This window comes from Coregonus lavaretus, assembly GCF_964263955.1.
Source record: "Coregonus lavaretus genome assembly, chromosome: 16".
NCBI lineage: Eukaryota > Metazoa > Chordata > Actinopteri > Salmoniformes > Salmonidae > Coregonus > Coregonus lavaretus.
This window is the reverse complement of record NC_140003.1, coordinates 287,432-309,893: the sequence shown is the minus strand read 5'-3', so window position 1 is coordinate 309,893 and position 22,462 is coordinate 287,432. Positions and strand designations below refer to the sequence as shown.

General features: G+C 40.1%; 1 protein-coding gene across 1 annotated transcript in view; it reads left to right on the top strand.

Annotated features, from left to right (window-relative positions):
• The window catches only part of slain1a (SLAIN motif family, member 1a), a gene marked incomplete at both ends in the record, with an annotated part of 58,889 nt that overhangs the window by 12,690 nt on the left and 23,737 nt on the right, over positions 1-22,462 (top strand). The window contains one exon of the mRNA XM_084179051.1: positions 9,593-9,729. Within this exon, the coding sequence (XP_084035177.1) occupies positions 9,593-9,729 (137 nt within the window). The remainder of the gene's footprint in view (positions 1-9,592; positions 9,730-22,462) is intronic.

The following is a 22,462-nucleotide window of genomic DNA, read 5'->3' as shown; positions in this document are numbered from 1 at the left end:
AGAACTGCAGGAAATGAGCTTTAAAGCTGCAAATGTTTCTCTCCGCAGTCAAGAAGGGTGCCACTAAAATGTTTTGCTTGCTTGCAACAAAATCTGGCTTAGGGCACCCAAAATGCTAGAAACAGCCCTGCCGAGGGGCTGGAAGCAATGGGTCAGGCACAGTACCCCTGGAGCAATTGTAGAGGATTAAGTGCATTGCTTAAAGGTATCTAGTATGATGCCATCAACCCTCTGTAGCCAGCTCACTCTACACCAGATTTTCCCATCCAAACTGGGATTCAACCTGACAACCCTCCAGTTGCTGGTCCGCCTCTCTAACAGCTAGGCTACCTGCCACCCTCTACTAACTGACTACTACAATGACTTACCATCCCAGTACTAATTTCGTAGCATCCTATAGTAAAGTATGTGTCATCACCAGAGCTTTTCAGCAATCCAATGATTAGCCTATACGTTTCACTCAATGGCCACTCAGTGGAGCTGACCGACTGTTACAGTAACATGCTCGTTCATCTTGCCTCATTTGAGTAATCTGTGTCTGGCTGCCTAAACGTCAATAAAATATTAGAATATATATATATATGATTCACAGCTCAAAGTGTAGGTTTTAGTATTGAGGAGCTATTAAGCGCATTTGTATCACACAAAAGCCAGGACAAATATATAACTGCATTAAATTGGAAAATGTCCTGTCTCATTTAACTAAGGTCATGAGGCATTTTATATTCAATAGCCTATATCAAAGAAACACAAAAGGAGTGATGATATTAATTAACAATCATTTTGATCCGAATGTGCAAATATTCCAAACAGATCCGCAAGGTAGATGGATTATTTTAAATATGTTATTGGACCATAAACAGATTTGGCTCATTAATCTATACAGTCCAAATAATGATCCACACTTCTTTCAAAATATATATAATCATTTATCAAACCTACAAGCAATACAAGACTCTATTGTTATGACGGGAGATTATAATACCTCAATGGACCGTAAAGGAAATCACACTACGAACTATCACGAATATCATGGATATATTGGAACTAGTGGATAAATGGAGGCTTAAATATCCTGACCTAGTGAGAAATACTCAATCAAGCTAGTCGTCTTGACTACTTTCTTATGTCATTCTTGCTGGCACCAAAAGTTTAAAAAGTGTTGATAGGGGACAGAATGCAGTCGAAACCATCAAATAATTTGCATATACATTACTCTTACAGAATTTCCACATGGGCGAGGATATTGGAAATGTAATCAAAGCTTATTGGATGATAATTTGTTTTTAACTAGGACAGAATAATTTAGAACAGACTTTTCCCGACATGAAGGGAATCTGCTGTACCTATGTTATTGTATGGGACACTTAAATGTGCCTTTAGAGGCCATGCAATTCAATACTTATCTCTAAAACAAAAGCAATTTAGGTCAAAGAGTCCATATTAACAAAGGAATTGGAAGGACTACCAGTACAGATAGATAGCAATAAAAACTCTACCATAGAGGTACAGAATAAGTTAAATAAGGAAAAACCCATTTGACCTATTTGCTTATGGCCTTGCCTACACCTAGCGACCAGTTTTTATTTTTATTATATGAGCAAAACATATTCTATTTTATTTGGAATGGCAAGCCAGACAAAATTAAACTGGCCTATTTATATAATGAATATGAATTTGGAGGGCAGAAATGATTAAATATTAAAGCATTAGACCTCTCACTAAAGACTTCAGTCATACAACAGTTATACTTAACCCTCCCGTTGTCCTAGGGTCAAAATGACCCGCCACTGTGTTGAACCAACTTTATTTAATTTTTATATTTTTTGGACCATTTGTGAGAAGGAGGCAGTGATACTTTCTTTAAAGTCTCACTGCCTCCTTCTCACAAATGATCCCAAAAATATAAAAATTAAATAAAGTTGGTTCAACACAGTGGCAGGTCATTTTGACCCTAGGACAACGGGAGGGTTAAATCCAAACTGGTTCTCTAGCAGATTAGTAAGAATGTCTCACCGCATGTTCAAGAATGACCTTTTCCCCTTTATTCAGATTACAACCTCTCACTTTCGGTTATTTGAAAATGAAAGAATCTCCAAAATATAGCTATTTTTTAAACAAGCCATAGAAAGTTGGTTGCAATTTCTGTTTAATCCACCAGAAAAGACAGAACAAATAATACCACAAATTAAGGTTAAACTCAAATATAATAATTGATAATAAAAAAAACATTATTTTTGGATAAAAAAATAAAAGTATAATTTTTGTAAATTATATCATAAATAGGACTGGTGGAGTTATGTCACACATGTAACTAACAAAAATATATAGAAATGTCTGCTCTACCCAAAATTACAACCAACTACTTTTTTGCAGCATTACCGCAAAAATGGGAGATACAACCATCCCAGCTCTGCAGATTTTGCTGCGAAGAGACAGAATCATTAGATAATTTGTTTTGGTACTGTCCATATGTAGATTATTTTTGGTCGCAGGTCCATGAATGGCTGAAGAGTTTAAACATTTACAGTGAGGGAAAAAAGTATTTGATCCCCTGCTGATTTTGTACGTTTGCCCACTGACAAAGACATGATCAGTCTATTCATTTAATGGTAGGTTTATTTGAACAGTGAGAGACAGAATATCAACAGAAAAATACAGAAAAACGCATGTCAAAAATGTTATAAATTGATTTGCATTTTAATGAGGGAAATACGTATTTGACCCCTCTGCAAAACATCACTTAGTACTTGGTGGCAAAACCCTTGTTGGCAATCACAGAGGTCAGACGTTTCTTGTAGTTGGCCACCAGGTTTGCACCCATCTCAGGAGGGATTTTGTCCCACTCCTCTTTGCAGATCTTCTCCAAGTCATTAAGGTTTCGAGGCTGACGTTTGGCAACTCGAACCTTCAGCTCCCTCCACAGATTTTCTATGGGATTAAGGTCTGGAGACTGGCTAGCCCACTCCAGGACCTTAATGTGCTTCTTCTTGAGCCACTCCTTTGTTGCCTTGGCCATGTGTTTTGGGTCATTGTCATGCTGGAATACCCATCCACGACCCATTTTCAATGTCCTGGCTGAGGGAAGGAGGTCCTCACCCAAGATTTGACGGTACATGGCGCCGTCCATCGTCCCTTTGATGCGGTGAAGTTGTCCTGTCCCTTTAGCAGAAAAACACCCCCAAAGCATAATGTTTCCACCTCCATGTTTGATGGTGGGGATGGTGTTCTTGGGGTTATAGGCAGCATTCCTCCTCCAAACACTGAGAGTTGAGTTGATGCCAAAGAGCTTGATTTTGGTCTCATCTGACCACAACACTTTCACCCAGTTCTCCTCTGAATCATTCAGATGTTCATTTGCAAACTTCAGACGGGCCTGTATATGTGCTTTCTTGAGCAGGGGGACCTTGCGGGCACTGCAGGATTTTAGTTCTTCACGGCGTAGTGTATTATCAATTGTTTTCTTGGTGACTATGGTCCCAGCTGCCTTGAGATCATTGACAAGATCCTCCCGTGTAGTTCTGGGCTGATTCCTCACCATTTTCATGATCATTGCAACTCCACGAGGTGAGATCTTGCATGGAGCCCCAGGCCGAGGGAGATTGACAGTTATTTTGTGTTTCTTCCATTTGCGAATAATCGCACCAACTGTTGTCACCTTCTCACCAAGCTTCTTGGCGATGGTTTTGTAGCCCATTCCAGCCTTGTGTAGGTCTACAATCTTGTCCTTGACATCCTTGGAGAGCTCTTTGGTCTTGGCCATGGTGGAGAGTTTGGAATCTGATTGATTGATTGCTTCTGTGGACAGGTGTCTTTTATACAGGTAACAAACTGAGATTAGGAGCACTCCCTTTAAGAGTGTGCTCCTAATCTCAGCTCATTACCTGTATAAAAGACACCTGGGAGCCAGAAATCTTTCTGATTGAGAGGGGGTCAAATTCTTATTTCCCTCATTAAAATGCAAATCAATTTCTAACATTTTTGACATGCGTCTTTCTGGATTTTTTTGTTGTTGTTCTCTCTCTCACTGTTCAGATAAATTTACCATTAAAATTATAGACTGATAATTTCTTTGTCAGTGGGCAAACGTACAAAATCAGCAGGGGATCAAATACTTTTTTCCCCTCACTGTACCTGGAGCAAACTCTGTAAATAGCACTGCTGGGTGATTTGAAACATCATAGTCAAACGATCAATAATATAATAATACTTTAAGGAAAAATGTGTATCTTTAATTTACAATCTGAAACTATGAGAATAGAAAGGTTTAGAACTTTTGTGAAACATCACAGCACAGTTGAAAAATATATAGCAAATAGAAATCAAAACTAGATGGTGTTAAGAGATAGATGGGAAGGGTTGAGTGAAGCTGAAGGATGGGACTAAAAACAACAAGATAACTAATGTAAAATATACTGTCTCCGTAAAATGTATAAAGGTTCAGAACTTTTGTTAAACAGCACAGTAAAAAATATATGGCAAACAGAAATCAAAATGGATGTTCTTCAGAGATAGATGGGAGGTTGAGGATAGCTGAAGAATGTGATTAAAAACAAACAAAAGATAACTATTGTAAAATACATTGTGTCTGTAAAATGTATATAGTACATTATGTAGAAGCTGGAAGTGGAAGCCTAAGTGTCCATTAGTTTACTCCAATTAGGGGAGAGGTGGTAGGGTTAGGGGACCGGTAGTGTATATGTATATGTATATGTATGAATGTATATGTGTATGGATGTACACTACCGGTCAAAGGTTTTAGAACACCTACTCATTCAAGGGTTTTTCTTTATTTTTACTATTTTCTACATTGTAGAATAATAGTGAAGACATCAAAACTATGAAATAACACATATGGAATCATGTAGAAACCAAAAAAGTGTTAAAGAAATCAAAATATATTTTATATTTGAGATTCTTCAAATAGCCACCCTTTGCCTTGATGACAGCTTTGCACGCTCTTGGCATTCTCTCAACCAGCTTCATGAGGTAGTCACCTGGAATGCTTTTCCAACAGTCTTGAAGGAGTTCCCACATACAGTGGGGAAAAAAAGTATTTAGTCAGCCACCAATTGTGCAAGTTCTCCCACTTAAAAAGATGAGAGAGGCCTGTAATTTTCATCATAGGTACACGTCAACTATGACAGACAAAATGAGGAAAAAAAATCCAGAAAATCACATTGCAGGATTTTTAATGAATTTATTTGCAAATTATGGTGGAAAATAAGTATTTGGTCAATAACAAAAGTTTCTCAATACTTTGTTATATACCCTTTGTTGGCAATGACACAGGTCAAACGTTTTCTGTAAGTCTTCACAAGGTTTTCACACACTGTTGCTGGTATTTTGGCCCATTCCTCCATGCAGATCTCCTCTAGAGCAGTGATGTTTTGGGGCTATCGCTGGGCAACACGGACTTTCAACTCCCTCCAAAGATTTTCTATGGGGTTGAGATCTGGAGACTCCAGGACCTTGAAATGCTTCTTACGAAGCCACTCCTTCGTTGCCCGGGCGGTGTGTTTGGGATCATTGTCATGCTGAAAGACCCAGCCACGTTTCATCTTCAATGCCCTTGCTGATGGAAGGAGGTTTTCACTCAAAATCTCACGATACATGGCCCCATTCATTCTTTCCTTTACACGGATCAGTCGTCCTGGTCCCTTTGCAGAAAAACAGCCCCAAAGTATGATGTTTTCATTCCCATGCTTCACAGTAGGTATGGTGTTCTTTGGATGCAACTCAGCATTCTTTGTCCTCCAAACACGACGAGTTGAGTTTTTACCAAAAAGTTATATTTTGGTTTCATCTGACCATATCACATTCTCCCAATCCTCTTCTGGATGCACTCTAGCAAACTTCAGACGGGCCTGGACATGTACTGGCTTAAGCAGGGGGACACGTCTAGCACTGCAGGATTTGAGTCCCTGGCGGCGTAGTGTGTTACTGATGGTAGGCTTTGTTACTTTGGTCCCAGCTCTCTGCAGGTCATTCACTAGGTCCCCCCGTGTGGTTCTGGGATTTTTGCTCACCGTTCTTGTGATCATTTTGACCCCACGGGGTGAGATCTTGCGTGGAGCCCCAGATCGAGGGAGATTATCAGTGGTCTTGTATGTCTTCCATTTCCTAATAATTGCTCCCACAGTTGATTTCTTCAAACCAAGCTGCTTACCTATTGCAGATTCAGTCTTCCCAGCATGGTGCAGGTCTACAATTTTGTTTCTGGTGTCCTTTGACAGCTCTTTGGTCTTGGCCATAGTGGAGTTTGGAGTGTGACTGTTTGAGGTTGTGGACAGGTGTCTTTTATACTGATAACAAGTTCAAATAGGTGCCATTAATACAGGTAACGAGTGGAGGACAGAGGAGCCTCTTAAAGAAGAAGTTACAGGTCTGTGAGAGCCAGAAATCTTGCTTGTTTGTAGGTGACCAAATACTTATTTTCCACCATAATTTGCAAATAAATTCATTAAAAATCCTACAATGTGATTTTCTGGATTTTCTTTTCTCAATTTGTCTGTCATAGTTGACGTGTACCTATGATGAAAATTACAGGCCTCTCTCATCTTTTTAAGTGGGAGATCTTGCACAATTGGTGGCTGACTAAATACTTTTTTCCCCCACTGTATGCTGAGCACTTGTTGGCTGCTTTTCCTTCAGTCTGCGGTCCAACTCATCCCAAACCATTTTAATTTGGTTAAGGTCGGGTGATTGTGGAGGCCAGGTCATCTGATGCAGCACTCCATCACTCTCCTTCTTAATCAAATAGCCCTTACACAGCCTGGAGGTGTGTTTTGGGTCATTGTCCTTTTGAAAAACAAATAAAAGTCAAGCGCAAACCAGATGGGATGGTATATCGCTGCAGAATGCTGTGGTAGCCATGCTGGTTAAGTGTGCCTTGAATTCTAAATAAATCACAGACAGTGTCACGAACAAAGCACCCCCACACAATCGCACCTCCTCCTCCATGCTTCATGGTGGCAACCACACATGTGGAGGTCATCCATTCACCCACACGCGTCTCACAAAGACACAGCGATTGGAACCAAAAATCTCAAATTTGGACTCATCAGACCAAAGGACAGATTTCCACCGGTCTAATGTCCATTGCTTGTGTTTCTTGGCCCAAGCAAGTCTCTTCTTCTTATTGGTGTCCTTTAGTAGTGGTTTCTTTGCTTGCAGCAATTAGGCCATGAAGGTCTGATTCACGCAGTCTCCTCTGAACAGTTGATGTTGAGATGTGTCTGTTACTTGAACTTTGTGAAGCAAATATTTGGGCTGTAATCTGAGGTGCAGTTAACTCTAATGAATTTATCCTCTGCAGCAGAGGTAACTCTGGGTCTTCCTTTCCTGTGGCAGTCCTCATGAGAGTGGGCAAACGTACAAAATCAGCAGGGGATCAAATACTTTTTTCCCTCACTGTATGTATCTACAGTGAGGGAAAAAGTATTTGATCCCCTGCTGATTTTGTACATTTGCCAACTGACAAAGAAATTATCATTCTATAATTTTAATGGTAGGTTTATTTGAACAGTGAGAGACAGAATAACAACAACAAAATCCAGAAAAACGCATGTCAAAAATTTATAAATTGATTTGCATTTTAATGAGGGAAATAAGTATTTGACCCCCTCTCAATCAGAAAGATTTCTGGCTCCCAGGTGTCTTTTATACAGGTAACGAGCTGAGATTAGGAGCACACTCTTAAAGGGAGTGCTCGTAATCTCAGCTTGTTACCTGTATCAAAGACACCTGTCCACAGAAGCAATCAATCAATCAGATTCCAAACTCTCCACCATGGCCAAGACCAAAGAGCTCTCCAAGGATGTCAGGGACAAGATTGTAGATCTACACAAGGCTGGAATGGGCTACAAGACCATCGCCAAGCAGCTTGGTGAGAAGGTGACAACAGTTGGTGCGATTATTCGCAAATGGAAGAAACACAAAAGAACTGTCAATCTCCCTCGGCATGGGGCTCCAGGCAAGATCTCACCTCGTGGAGTTGCAATGATCATGTGAATGGTGAGGAATCAGCCCAGAACTACACGGGAGGATCTTGTCAATGATCTCAAGGCAGCTGGGACCATAGTCACCAAGAAAACAATTGGTAACACACTACGGCGTGAAGGACTGAAATCCTGCAGCGCCCGCAAGGTCCCCCTGCTCAAGAAAGCACATATACAGGGCCGTCTGAAGTTTGCCAATGAACATCTGAATGATTCAGAGGAGAACTGGGTGAAAGTGTTGTGGTCAGATGAGCCCAAAATCGAGCTCTTTGGCATCAACTCAACTCGCCATGTTTGGAGGAGGAGGAATGCTGCCTATGACTCCAAGAACACCATCCCCACCTTCAAACATGGAGGTGGAAACATTATGCTTTGGGGGTCTTTTTCTGCTAAGGGGACAGGACAACTTCACCACATCAAAGGGACGATGGACGGGGCCATGTACCGTCAAATCTTGGGTGAGAACCTCCTTCCCTCAGCCAGGACATTGAAAATGGGTCGTGGATGGGTATTCCAGCATGACAATGACCCAAAACACACGGCCAAGGCAACAAAGGAGTGGCTCAAGAAGAAGCACATTAAGGTCCTGGAGTGGCCTAGCCAGTCTCCAGACCTAAATCCCATAGAAATTCTGTGGAGGGAGCTGAAGGTTGGAGTTGCCAAACGTCAGCCTTGAAACCTTAATGACTTGAAGAAGATCTGCAAAGAGGAGTGGGACAAAATCCCTCCTGAGATGTGTGCAAACCTGGTGGCCAACTACAAGAAACGTCTGACCTCTGTGATTGCCAACAATGGTGGTCCTCTGTAGCTCAATTGGTAGAGCATGGCGCTTGTAACGCCAGGGTAGTGGGTTCGATCCCCGGGACCACCCATACGTGAAAATGAATGCACACATGACAGTAAGTCGCTTTGGATAAAAGGGTCTGCTAAATGGCATATTATTATTATTATTATTATTATTATTATTATTATTATAAGGGTTTTGCCACCAAGTACTAAGTCATGTTTTGCAGAGGTGTCAAATACTTATTTCCCTCATTAAAATGCTAATCAATTTATAACATTTTTGACATGCGTTTTTCTGGATTTTTCTGTTGTTATTCTGTCTCTCACTGTTCAAATAAACCTACCATTAAAATTATAGATTGATAATTTCTTTGTCAGTGGGCAAACGTACAAAATCAGCAGGGGATCAAATACTTTTTTCCCTCACTGTATGCAGAAAAGACATCAGAAAAAATCTCTTACCAAGTCGAAGTGGATATGAACACACAAACACTTCCTGCGTTGAACGCATACACAGTTACAGAACAGTGTTGTGGTTGTTGTAATAATTGCATCGGGCATTTGAGTTGAGTTCTCATGAACAACACGTCATGCTTTTCTCAATTTCCCTGTCAGCAATGTTTACTGTGATGTAGGCCTATGGCTCAGCCTTGGAGAGAATTAGGACAACACTTACTTACTTCGGCCCATCGCTCCTCATGGAGAATAGGCCATCGACATCTCCTCTCACACTATGTCCTGGGCTGTCTTCTCTACTTTGTTCATTACGACAACACACATGATTAATTGATCGTCTTCTGTTCCAGGCTGTATGTGTGTCCTAAGGCCAGGCTACGGGGTGAGTGTGTCCTCAGTCCACTACAGTGGAGCAGGCTGGTGCTGGACCACCCAGGCCCTGAGGTGGAGGTGGCCAAGAGGTCTCTGTGCCACAGACTGGAGCAAGGTAGCGTACCTGAGACTGCCTTTTATCTGTCTGACTGCTTTTTACCTACCTGTACACCTGTCTCACTCATCTGCATGTGCCACAGGGCTGTTTGATCTGTGATTACTTCGAGAAAGAGAGGATAGATAGATTTTATTTCACAGTTAATAAGACACATATACATACAGTAGCTACATACATATAAAAAATATGACAGGGATATCACAAAAAAGTCAGAGACTTACAGTGCCTTCAGAAATGATTCATACCCCTTGATTTATTCCACATTTTCAGTTTCAGCCTGAATTCAAAATGGATTAAATATATATTTTTCTCACCCATCTATATACAATACCCCATAATGACAACATGAAAACATGTTTTTTGACATTTTTGCAAATGTATTGAAAATGAAATACAGAAGTATCTGATTTACATATGTTTTTACACCCCTGAGTCAATACTTTGTAGAAGCACCTTTGGCAGTGATTTCAGCTGTGAGTCTTTCTGGGTAACTCTCTAAGGCCTTGTGTTTTAGGTTATTGTCCTGCTGAAAGTTGAATTAATCTCCCAGTGTCCGGTGGAAAGCAGACTGAACCATGTTTTCCTCTAGGATTTTGCCTGTGCTTAGCTCCATTCCGTTTTTTTTTTTATCCTGAAAAACTCCCCAGTCCTTAATTATTACAAGTATACCCATAACATGATGCAGCCACAACTATGCTTGAAAATGTGGAGAGTGGTACTCAGTAATGTAATGTGTGATTGGATTTGCCCAAAACATAACACTTTGTATAAAAGTGAATTGCTTTGCTACATTTTTCACAGTTTGCATGTTTTTGAATATTTTTATTCTGTACAAGCTTCCTTCTTTTCACTCTGTCAATTAGGTTAGTGTTGTGGAGTTGTTGATCCATCCTCAGTGTTTTTCCTATCACAGCCATTAAACTGTAACTGTTTTAAAGTCACCATTGGCATGGTGAAATCCCTGAGTGGTTTCCTTCCTCTCTGCCAACTGAGTTAAGAAGGACTTCTGTATCTTTGTAGTGACTTGGTGTATTGATACACCATCCAAAGTGTAATTAATAACTCCACCATGCTCAAAGGGATATTCAATGTCTGCTTTTTTGTATTTTTACCCATCTACCAATAGGTGCTCTTCTTTGCAAGGCGTTGGAAAACCTCCCTGGTCTTTGTAATTGAATCTGTGTTTGAAATTCACTGCTCGACTGAGGGACCTTACAGATAATTGTATTTGTGGGGTACAGAGATGAGGTAATCATTCTAAAATCATGTTAAACACTATTATTGCATACAGAGTGAGTCCATGCAACATATAGTGTGTGACTTGTTAAGCAAATGTTTACTGCTGAACTTATTTAGGCTTGCCATAACAAAGGAGTTGAATACTTATTGAGTGAAGGCATTTCAGCATTTTACTCAGTTTGGCCAGGCGGCCAGCTCTAAGAAGAGTTTTGGTGGTTCCAAACTTCTTCCAAAAATTTATAAAAACCTGTTTTTCCTTTATCGTTATGGGGTATTGTGTGTAGATTGATGACATTTTAAAAATGTATTTAATCCATTTTAGAATAAGGCTGTAATGTAACAAAATGTGGAAAAAGTCAAGGGGTCTGAATACTTGTTTATATTGTGGCTACATTCCCACTAGTATTCCTTTATGTAATGAAGCTTGTGTATTTTTCTGTTTTTATTATAATAATATTTCATTTGAATATCACATGAAGCTTGTTGGTGCTTGCTGTGCGCAAATAATTTGACCGCTGCAGTTTGAGATTTATTTTGTTTATTCCCTTTTATTCATGAAAAGATCAGGCCTTTATTATTTACAATTTATTTCTGATATTTTAGCTTAATTAAATTGATTCATATTATGGTGTTTCAATTCCAAGAAAAAGTAGAATATAAACTAGATTTAGGCTTCTGTGAGTGAAGTAGGCTAAATAATTACAACCGAACAGGCCTAATTAAAATAATAGTGATAAAGGAAACTAAAAGTGCTAGGCAGAGCATGCCCAGAAATTGGAGCGGGAGAGAAGGCCGACAATGTTATTTTATCCGCTCGAATTACGCTCTGCTCCTTGCTCCACACTCGCCCACTTGCATGCTATGGCATTCAAAAGCAGCCCTGCTTTAGGCTATAGATGAACTGTCAGTAAATAATCATATCAACGGATGGAATCAGTGAATGAATGGCTGCAGCAACCATTACACAGTCTGACAAGCTGCATAACAAAAGAGGCCTAATTAGACAAAAGAACAATTAAGTCGTTCAAACAACTTAGTATCTCATTTAATTTACTTAGTATCTTGTTTGAACAACTTAGTAAAAAATTATATATATATTATTCATTTTTTTTACTATGTCGTTCAAACAAGATAATTCCAAGAGTCTAGTTTAATATTTTTGTGAATCATCATGTGTAATCAGGTGCTTTTGGACATGCCTCAAGTGTCTGTAGAAGAGAGAAGCCGAGATGTGGAAGTTGTGGAAAAGAAGATCATGTTGAATGTTATATGGATGAAGAACATGTCAAGTGTTGCAATTGTGGTGGGAACCATGAAGCTACATCTTTGAAATGCCCGAAGATGGCAAAAGAAGATGAGGTTGCCAGAGTCAGGGCTGTCCAGAGCATTTCATATGGAGAGGCGGTTGAGGGAACAAATGGTCCTTCTGAAGACTCCAGCGTGTTGGATAGGCCTTCACTGCAGGCTGCAGAGTTGGCCTCTCATCAGCAGGATCCAGATATGTTACAGTACATGTTAAGAAAGTGGACTTTGTGGCTTTTATGGCGATGGTGATTAATGGCACTGCTGGAGTGGAGAATAAGTCCAGTAAGATTGCTATCATTGGGTCTCAGGCAGAACGGTTCCTGGGATTGAAAAATGTTTTGGGCGGAGGAGTGCTGTCACGAGCAATGCCACCCTCTCAGGCCCCAGAGCCTGAAAATGGAGTTATGGAATTTTGAATGAAGTAAGAAGTGAAAGTTCGTTTTTGTTAGGTTTCTGTTTGTGTGAATTAAGGTCCCCCTCCACCCCTTTTTTGGAGTTTACATATTTTTTTACCCTGTCCAGTTGGTGGGGGTAATGCACCATAAACAATGGATGCCAACTGCCGTTAAACCCCAATGAAGAATAAGAATATGCAATGTATAGGATCATGCTAGCTAGCTAAGTGCACAGACAATGCACAAAACACTACATTTACATTACATTTACGTCATTTAGCAGACGCTCTTATCCAGAGCGACTTACACTAAATGCTTCCTCCAAGCCTAGTTACCTGGTCACTGTAGCTAGCACAAAATAATCAAAAGGTCTGACTGCACAGAGATGCTTAGGAAAATGGTCACAACGGGGGATCAGCGTGTATGTGTTTCAGGGTAGGGGGGTGTATCTGAGCGCCATCAGCTAGGACTTGACATTGGTTAATGCATTCGGAAAGTATTCAGACCCTTTGACTTTTTCCACATTTTGTTACGTTACAGCCTTATTCTAAAATTGATTAAATAAACAATTGTCCTCATCAGTCTACACACAATACTCCATAATGACAAAGCGAAAAGTTTTTTAGATTTTTTTGCCAATTTATTACAAATAAAAAACAAAATACCTTATTTACATAAGTATTCAGACCCTTTGCAATGACACTCGAAATTGAGCTCAGGTGCATCCTGTTTCCATTGATTATATCCTTGAGATGTTTCTACATCTTGATTGGAGTCCACCTGTGGCAAATTCAATTGATTGGACATGATTTGGAAAGGCACACAGCTGTCTACATATGGTCCCACAGTTGACAGTGCATGTCAGAGCAAAAACCAAGCCATTAGGTCAAAGGAATTGTCCGTAGAGCTCGTAGACAGGATTGTGTCAAGGCACAGATCTGGGGAAGGGTACCAAAACATTTCTGCAGCATTGAAGATTCCCAAGAACACAGTGGCCTCCATCATTCTCAAATGGAAAAAGTTTGGAACCACCAAGACTCTTCCTAGAGCTGGCCGGCCTGCCAAATTGAGCAATCGGGGGAGAAGGGCCTTGGTCAGGGAGGTGACCAAGAACCCAATGGTCTCTCTGACAGAGCTCCAGAGTTCCTCTGTGGAGATGGGAGAACCTTCCAGAAGGACAAACATCTCTGCAGCACTCCAACAATCAGGGCTTTATGGCCAGACGGAAGCCACTCCTCAGTAAAAGGCACATGACAGGATCGAGGGAAAGATTAATGGAGCAAAGTACAGAGAGATCCTTGATGAAAACCTGCACCAGAGCTCTCAGGACCTCAGACTGGGGCGACGGTTCACCTTCCAACAGTTCAACAACCCTAAGCACACAGCCAAGACAATGCAGGAGTGGCTTCGGGACAAGTCTCTGAATGTTGTTGAGTGGCCCAGCCAGAGCCCGGACTTGAACCCGACCTAACATCTCTGGAGAGACTTGAAAATAGCTTTGCAACGACGCTCCCCATCCAACCTGACAGAGCTTGAGAGGATCTGCAGAGAAGAATGGGAGAAGCTCCCCAAATACAGTTGTGCGAAGCTTTTAGCGTCATACCCAAGAAGACTCAAGGCTGTAATTGCTGCCAAAGGTGCTTCAACAAAGTACTGAGTAAAGGGTACATTTCAAATAAACTGTTTTTACTTTGTCATTATGGGGTTTTGTGTGTAGATTGATGAGGGGAATAAAATGGATCAATTTTTGAATAAGGCTGTAACCTAACAAAATGTGGAAAAAGTCAAGGGGTCTGAATACCTTCCGAAGGCACTGTACATGGCGGAGGCTCAATCAAGCTAGTCGTCTTAACTACTTTCTTATGCCATTCTCACTGGCACCAAAAGTTAAGGTGTTGATAGGGGATAGAATGTGGTCGGACCATCAAATAATTGGCATATACATTACTCTTACAGAATTACAGAAATGTAATCAAAGCCTATTGGATGACAACTTTTTTTTAACTAGGACAGAATAATTTATAACTGACCTTTAACAAAATATAGGTACAGCAGATCCCCCTATTGTATGGGACACTTTTAAATGTGCCTTTAGAGACCATGCAATTCAATACTCATCTTTAAAACAAAAGCAATTTTGGTCAAAATAATTCATATTAACAAAGGAAATAGAGGGACTAACAGCACAGTAAAAACTGTACCATAGAGGCAGAGATTACGTTAGAGGAAAAACTAAAAGGAATGGAGGAACCTATTCAAGAAATATCAAATGTAATATATTATAAAAAATTAAGCGAACTGGATGGAATATGGGGAAAAATGCATCAAATTATTTTTTTATCGTTAACATAGAAATGCTACCAAAAAGAATTTACCAAATTATATTTTGAAAGAGGAAACAAAGTACTTTAAGCATATGTTTTCTTTTCTGTCTCCATCTCCACTAACCAAAGTTAATTGTAAGGATTTTTGTCCTATTAATAATGTAAAATGAACTGCTGTACAGAAAGACTCATGTGAAGGCCAAATTACAGAGAAGGAACTTCTTGATGCAATTAAAGCCTTTAAGTCTGGGGAAACTCTAGGGCTGGAAGGCATACTAGTTGAGGTTAACCAAACCTTTTTTGATGTACTCAGAGGACCATTATTAGCATGTTTTAACCACTCCTATAAAAATGGTAGATTATCAGATACTCAACAAGAAGGTCTGATTTAATTATTACTGAAACAGGACCAAAGTGGTAAATATAAAAATCCAGTCCATTAAATAAATTGGAAACCCCTTACACTTCATTGTTGTGATGCAAAAATTCAAGCAAAATGCATAGCGCATAGAATTAAAAAGGTATTGTTGGATATTATTAATCCTAATCAGACAGGTTTTTTACATGGACGTAAATACATTGGACAAGTACTGGAAACAATAGAACACTATGAAAAATCTGGGAAACCAGGCCTGGTATTCATAGCCGACTTTGAAAAACCTTTTGATAAAGTACGACTGGAATTTATTTATAAATGCTGGTATATTTCAATTTTGAGAATCTCTTATACAATGGGTTAATGTTATGTATAGTAACCCTAGGTGTAAAATAGTAAATAATGGCTACTTCTCAGAAAGTATTAAACTGTCAAGAGGAGTAAAACAAGGTTGTCCACTATCGGCATATCTATTTATTATGGCCATTGAAATGTTAGCTATTAAAATCAACAATAATATCAGGGGGGCTAGAAATCCAGTGCTTAAAAACAAAGGTGTCATTGCACGCTGATGATTCATGTTTTCTTTTAAATCCACAATTTTGATCCCTCAGCCTCATAGATGATCTAGATAATTGTTCTAACCTCTCTGGATTACAACCAAATTATGATAAATATTACGTATTGGATCACTAAAAAATACAATAGCGTGTAGTAAAAAAAAAAAAAGGTATAATCTTTGTAAATGATATCATAAATAGGACTGGTGGAGTTATGTCACACATGTAGCTATCAAAGATATATGGAAACATCTGCTCTACTCAAAATTACAACCAACTAATTGTAGCATTACCACAAAAATGGAAGAGGCAAGTGGAAGGGGGAGAAAGTAAGGAACTTGTCTGTCGGTCCTGCATTAAAGAACAAAATTGGTTAAAGAAGATTGTGATCAATAAAAAAGTATACCAGTTTCATTTGAGGACCAAAAAAATGACAGGTGTGTCATATAGATTGCAAAATAGTTGGGAAGAGATTTTCGATGTACCGAATCCATATCACATGGTCTATGAACTGATACACAAAACAAAACTTAGAGTTTTTACGTTTAAATTATTATTCTTGCAACCAATAGAATGATATATATATGGGGGATACAACCATCCCAGCTCTGCAGATTTTGCTGTGAAGAGACAGATTTATTAGATAATTTGTTTTGGTACTGTCCATATGTAGCTTGTTTTTGGTCGCAGGTTCAGGAATGGCTGAAGAATTGCAACATTTACCTGGAGCAAACTCTGCAAATAGCACTGCTGGGTGATTTAAAAAGTCATAGTCAATCAATCAATAATATAATAATACTCTTAGCAAAAGTGTTTATCTTTAATTTACAATTTGTAAAACCTATGAGAATAGAAAGGTTCAGAACTTTTGTGAAACATCACAGCACAGTTGAAAAATATATGGCAAATAGAAATCAAATTTGGATGGTGTTTAGAGATAGATGGGAGGGGTTGAGTGCAGCTGAAGGATGGGACTAAAAACAAACATTTACATCATTTAGCAAACACTCTTATCCAGAGCGACTTACAAATTGGTGCATTCAACATATGATCGCAAGTGGGACAACCACTTTTTTTTGTGTGTGTGGGGGGGGGGGGGGGGGGGGGGGGGGGTAGAAGGATTACTTTATACTATTCCAGGTATTCTTTAAAGAGGTAGGGTTTCAAGTGTCTCCAGGAGGTGGTCAGTGACTCCACTGTCCTGGCGTCGGGGGGGAGCTTGTTCCACCATTGGGGTGCCAGAGCAGCAAATAGCTTTGACTGGGCTGAGTGGGAACTGTGCTTCTGTAGAAGTAGGGGAGCTAGCAGGCCAGAGGTGGATGAATGTAATGCCCTCGTTTGGGTGTAGGGTCTGATCAGAGCCTGAAGGTAAGGAGGTGCCGTTCCCCTCACAGCTCCGTAGGCAAGCACCATGGTCTTGTAGTAGATGCGAGCCTCAACTGGAAGCCAGGGGAGTGTGCGGAGGAGCGGGGTGACATGAGAGAACTTGGGAACGTCGAACACCAGACGGGCTGCGGCGTTCTGGATAAGTTGTAGGGGTTTAATGGCACAGGCAGGGAGCCCAGCAAACAGCAAGTTGCAGTAATCCAGACGGGAGATGACAAGTGCCTGGATTAGGACCTGTGCCGCTTTCTGTGTAAGGTAGGGTCCTACTCTGCAAATGTTGTACAGCATGAACCTGCAGGATCGGGTCACCGCTTTGATGTTAGCGGAGAATGACAGGGTGTTGTCCAGGGTCACGCCAAGGCTCTTTGCACTCTGGGAGGAGGACACAATGGAGTTGTCAACCGTGAGGGCGAGATCTTGGAGCGGGCAGTCCTTCCCCGGGAGGAAGAGCAGCTCCGTCTTGCCGAGGTTCAGCTTGAGGTGGTGATCCGACATCCACACTGATATGTCTACCAGACATGCAGAGATGTGATTCGCCACCTGGTTATCAGAAGGGGGAAAGGAGAAAATTAATTGTGTGTCGTCTGCGTAGCAATGATAGGAGAGACCATGTGAGGATATGACAGAGCCAAGTGACTTGGTGTATAGAGAGAATAGGAGAGGGCCTAGAACTGAGCCCTGGGGGACACCAGTGGTGAGAGCACGTGGTGCGGAGACAGATTCTCGCCACGCCACCTGGTAGGAGCGACCTGTCAGGTAGGACGCAATCCAAGAGTGAGCAGCGCCGGAGATGCCCAACTCGGAGAGGGTGGAGAGGAGGATCTGATGGTTCACAGTATCAAAGACAGCGGATAGGTCTAGAAGGATAAGAGCAGAGGAGAGAGAGTTAGCTTTAGCAGTGCGGAGAGCCTCCGTGACACAGAGAAGAGCAGTCTCAGTTGAATGACCAGTCTTGAAACCTGACTGGTTTGGATCAAAAAGGTAATTCTGAGAGAGATAGCAGGAGAGTTGGCTAGAGACGGCACGCTCAAGAGTTTTGGAGAGAAAAGAAAGAAGGGATACTGGTCTGTAGTTGTTGACATCGGAGGGATCGAGTATAGGTTTTTTGAGGAGGGGTGCAACTCTCGATCTCTTGAAGACAAAAGATAACTATTGTTAAATATACTGTATAGTATTTACGGACACAGGAAGTAGAAGCATAAGTGTTGTTGTCCGTTAGTTTACTCCAATTAGGGGAGAGGTGGTAGGGTTAGGAGAAAATAATAAAGGGAAATATATTGTAAAAAATAAATATTTTATATATTTATTTCAAAAAATATATGGGGGATTGGAAATGATGCAGACAATTACATTGATGGAAGACACAATCTATCTGCAATATTAAAGCTGATCTACCCCCCCCCCCCAAAAAAAAAAAATATATATATATATAATAATAATAATTATGATATAATAAACATTATAGTTAAATCACGATGGATTCGTTTCCATGAAGCAGCTGCCTGCAGCTGGCTGCCGAGAGTCAATTCAGTGTCTTTACTTTACCTAGCTAGCACAACAGCGTGCTAACCATTTAGCTAATGTTAGCCAGCTAGCTAGAAATGTATTAGATAATGGAAAGTTAATTAAATAGTTTCTTTGTCATTTTGCTAGCTAGATGTCTACAGTGCCTAGTTGTCTACAGTGTTGTGTTACAGACGGAATATCAAATGGATTAAATTGAGATTTTGTGTCACTGGCCTATACACAATACCCCATAATGTCAAAGTGGAATTATGTTTTTACATTGTTTTTACAAATGAATTACAAATGAAAAGCTGAAATGTCTTGAGTCATTAAGTATTCAACCCCTTTGTTATGGAAAGCCTAAATAAGTTCAGGAGTAAACATTTGCTTAACAAGTCACATAATAAGTCACATAATAAGTGTTTAACATGATTTTTGAATGACTACCTTATCTCTGTACCCCACACATACAATTATCTGTAAGGTCCCTTAGTCGAGCAATGATTTTCAAACACAGATTCAACCACAAAGACCAGGGAGGTTTTCCAATGCCTCGCAAAGAAGGGCACCTACTGGTAGATGGGTAAAAATAAAAAGCAGACATTGAATATCCCTTTGAGCATGGTGAAATTATTAATTTCACTTTGGATGGTGTATCAATACACCCAGTCACTACAAAGATACAGGCATCCTTCCTAACTCAGTTGCCGGAGAGGAAGGAAACCGCTCAAGGATTTCACCATGAGGCCAATGGTGACTTTAAAAGTATTACAGAGTTTAATGGCTATGATGGGAGAAAACTGAGGATGGATCAACAACATTGTAGTCACTCCACAATGCTAACCTAATTGACAGAGTCAAAAGAAGGAAGCCGGTACAGAATAAAACTATTCCTAAACATGCATCCTGTTTGCAACAAAAATAATACTGCAAAAAATGTGGCAAAGCAATTAACTTTGAGTGTCCGAGTTACAGTTCTGACTTAAATCTACTTGAAAATCTATAGCATGACCTTAAAATGGTTGTCTAGCAATGATCAACAACCAATTTGACAGCGCTTGAACATTTTTAAAAAGAATAAATGGGCAAATTTTGCACAATCCAGGTGTGGAAAGCTCTTAGAGACATACCCAGAAATACTCACATCTGCAATCGTTGCCAAAGGTGATTCTAACATGTATTGACTCAGGGTTGAATACTTATCCAATAAAGATATATTAGCGGGTCATTTTTCATGCATTTTTTTTTATTTGTTAGAAATATAATTTTTCTTCCACTTTGACATTACAGAGTATTTTGTGTAGATTGTTGACCAAAAAAAGACAGTTAAATCCATTTTAATCCCACTTTGTAGCACAACAAAATGTGGAAAAAGTCAAGTGGTGTGAATACTTTCTGAAGGCAATGTAGCTGCGGCCATCTGGCTAGTGTCATCAAGGGCTTTCTACAACAATAGCAACATTAGCGCAGCTAGCTATCTAGCTAACATTGGCTATTTAGACCATAAAGCAACACACATCAAGGCCGACTTCAAGGTCTTTGCTGTGTGAACACAAAAGAGATTGACTGCCTACATTCTGTACAGAGGTGCTAAGTACTGTCGGCAGGCAAACGTTTGACAATCATTTTAACATTTACATTTTTAGTCATTTAGCAGACGCTCTTATCCAGAGCAGCTTACAGTTAGTGAGTGCATACATTTTTCATACTGGCCCCCCGTTGGAATCGAACCCACAACCCTGGCGTTGCAAGCACCATGCTCTACCAACTGAGCTACAGGAGGGCCCGGTGTGTCTGAGCCTTTATGTATTGTAGTGGTCCTGTGTAACTGAACCACACAGGACCACTACAAGACATAAGTACAATATAGTACTGTTAAATACAATACATGATTACAATACAAGTGGAAGGTGTGATTGCCATCCCGTTGAGCGTACCATCCTCCCTCTGGCCATGGATGAGGCACGCAATGACATGAAGACCTATGTCAGTTTTGGATTCGGCCTGCCAAAAGGTTTTTCCCCAGGTGCATGAACAATGAGGACATTTACTGTGTCGATGAGAACCTATGGCCAGATGCTTATTATTTATTATTATATGCTCAAGACAGGCTTGATGCAAACTAGGGCCTATTAAACGTTATGTTTCTTTCATTCATTTCATTTGTTTCATTTGATTACAGTACAACTGTACAACACATTTTTCTAATTTGGTCTGTCATAGTTGATGTGTACCTATGATGAAAATTACAGGCCTCTCTCATCTTTTTAAGTGGGAGAACTTGCACAATTGGTGGCTGACTAAATACTTTTTTCCCCCCACTGTATATAGCCTCCCTACTGTTATTTTATTTTACTTCTGCTCTTTTTTTCTCAACACTTTTTTGTTGTTGTTTTATTTGACTTTTTTTTATTACAAAATAAATGCATTGTTGGTTAAGGGCTGTAAGTAAGCATTTCCCTGTAATGTCTACACCTGTTGTATTCGGCGCATGTGGCCAATAAAATTTGATTTGATATGTGCATGTGTGCCTTGCTACATATCAGTGTGTGTAGTTTAATCTTGTTATTCTGAAGATTGGTTGGGATCAATAAATTCAGTATCAGTTATTTGGTGTGGCCCTGTCTAGTCACCTCTGCAGTTGAATAATGGATGAAGTGTGTCTCCAAAGGGGTGTGTATATATGTTCAGAGTCCTTCTCTCTGCTTTCAAAGGATGGATTCAGGAAAGGTAGGCTCTCCCTTCCTATGTCATGAATACAGCTTTGTTCCTCTGGTCTCAATTAACTGTTGTTTATCTAGGTAGCTGTGAGTTGTTAGACTTAAATTCAACTTTTGACATTGTCGATAGTCTGCTGCTGAAATAAACCTATGGAATGGCTTTATATCCTCTGCTATATTATGGATTGAGAGTAACCTGTCTAACTGAACACAGAGGGTGTTCTTTAATGGAAGCCTCCCCAACATAGTCTAGGTAGGGCATACCCCAGGTCAGCTGTCTAGGCCCCTTACTTTTTTATATTTTCACTAATTACCTGCCACTGGCACTGAGTAAACTTATATTTTGGATCAATTGTTGTGTGGTGAAAGATGTCTCCAAACAAAATTAATGGACAATAAAATGTTTAGAATATAAGACTTGCTGCATTACAAGTGTTACCAGTTTGGAGTTTTTTACTAAGTTTTGAAAATTCACCACATTATTGTGAAAATAGCACCAAAGCGATTAAAAAATACTGTAATTAACCTGCTACTGAAAGAAATTGGTTCACTAGTACTGCATCAGACAGCATAAACACTTATGGTGCGTGTGTGCATGTGTGTTTTCGTATGCACATGTGTGCATCTTGTGCACGTGTGTGCCCTTGTTCTACATAATTTCTACCAGCATGTTAAATGTGCAAACAGAGGAAAAAAAACTCTAGACCACCTTTACTCCACACACAGAGACGCATATAAAGCTCTCCCTCGCCCTCCATTTGGCAAATCTAACCATAACTCTATCCTCCTGATTCCTGCTTATAAGCAAAAACTAAAGCAGAAAGCACTAGTGACTCGGTTAATAAAAAAGTGGTCAGATGACGCAGATGCTAAGCTACAGGACTGTTTTGCTAGCACAGACTGGAACATGTTCCGAGAT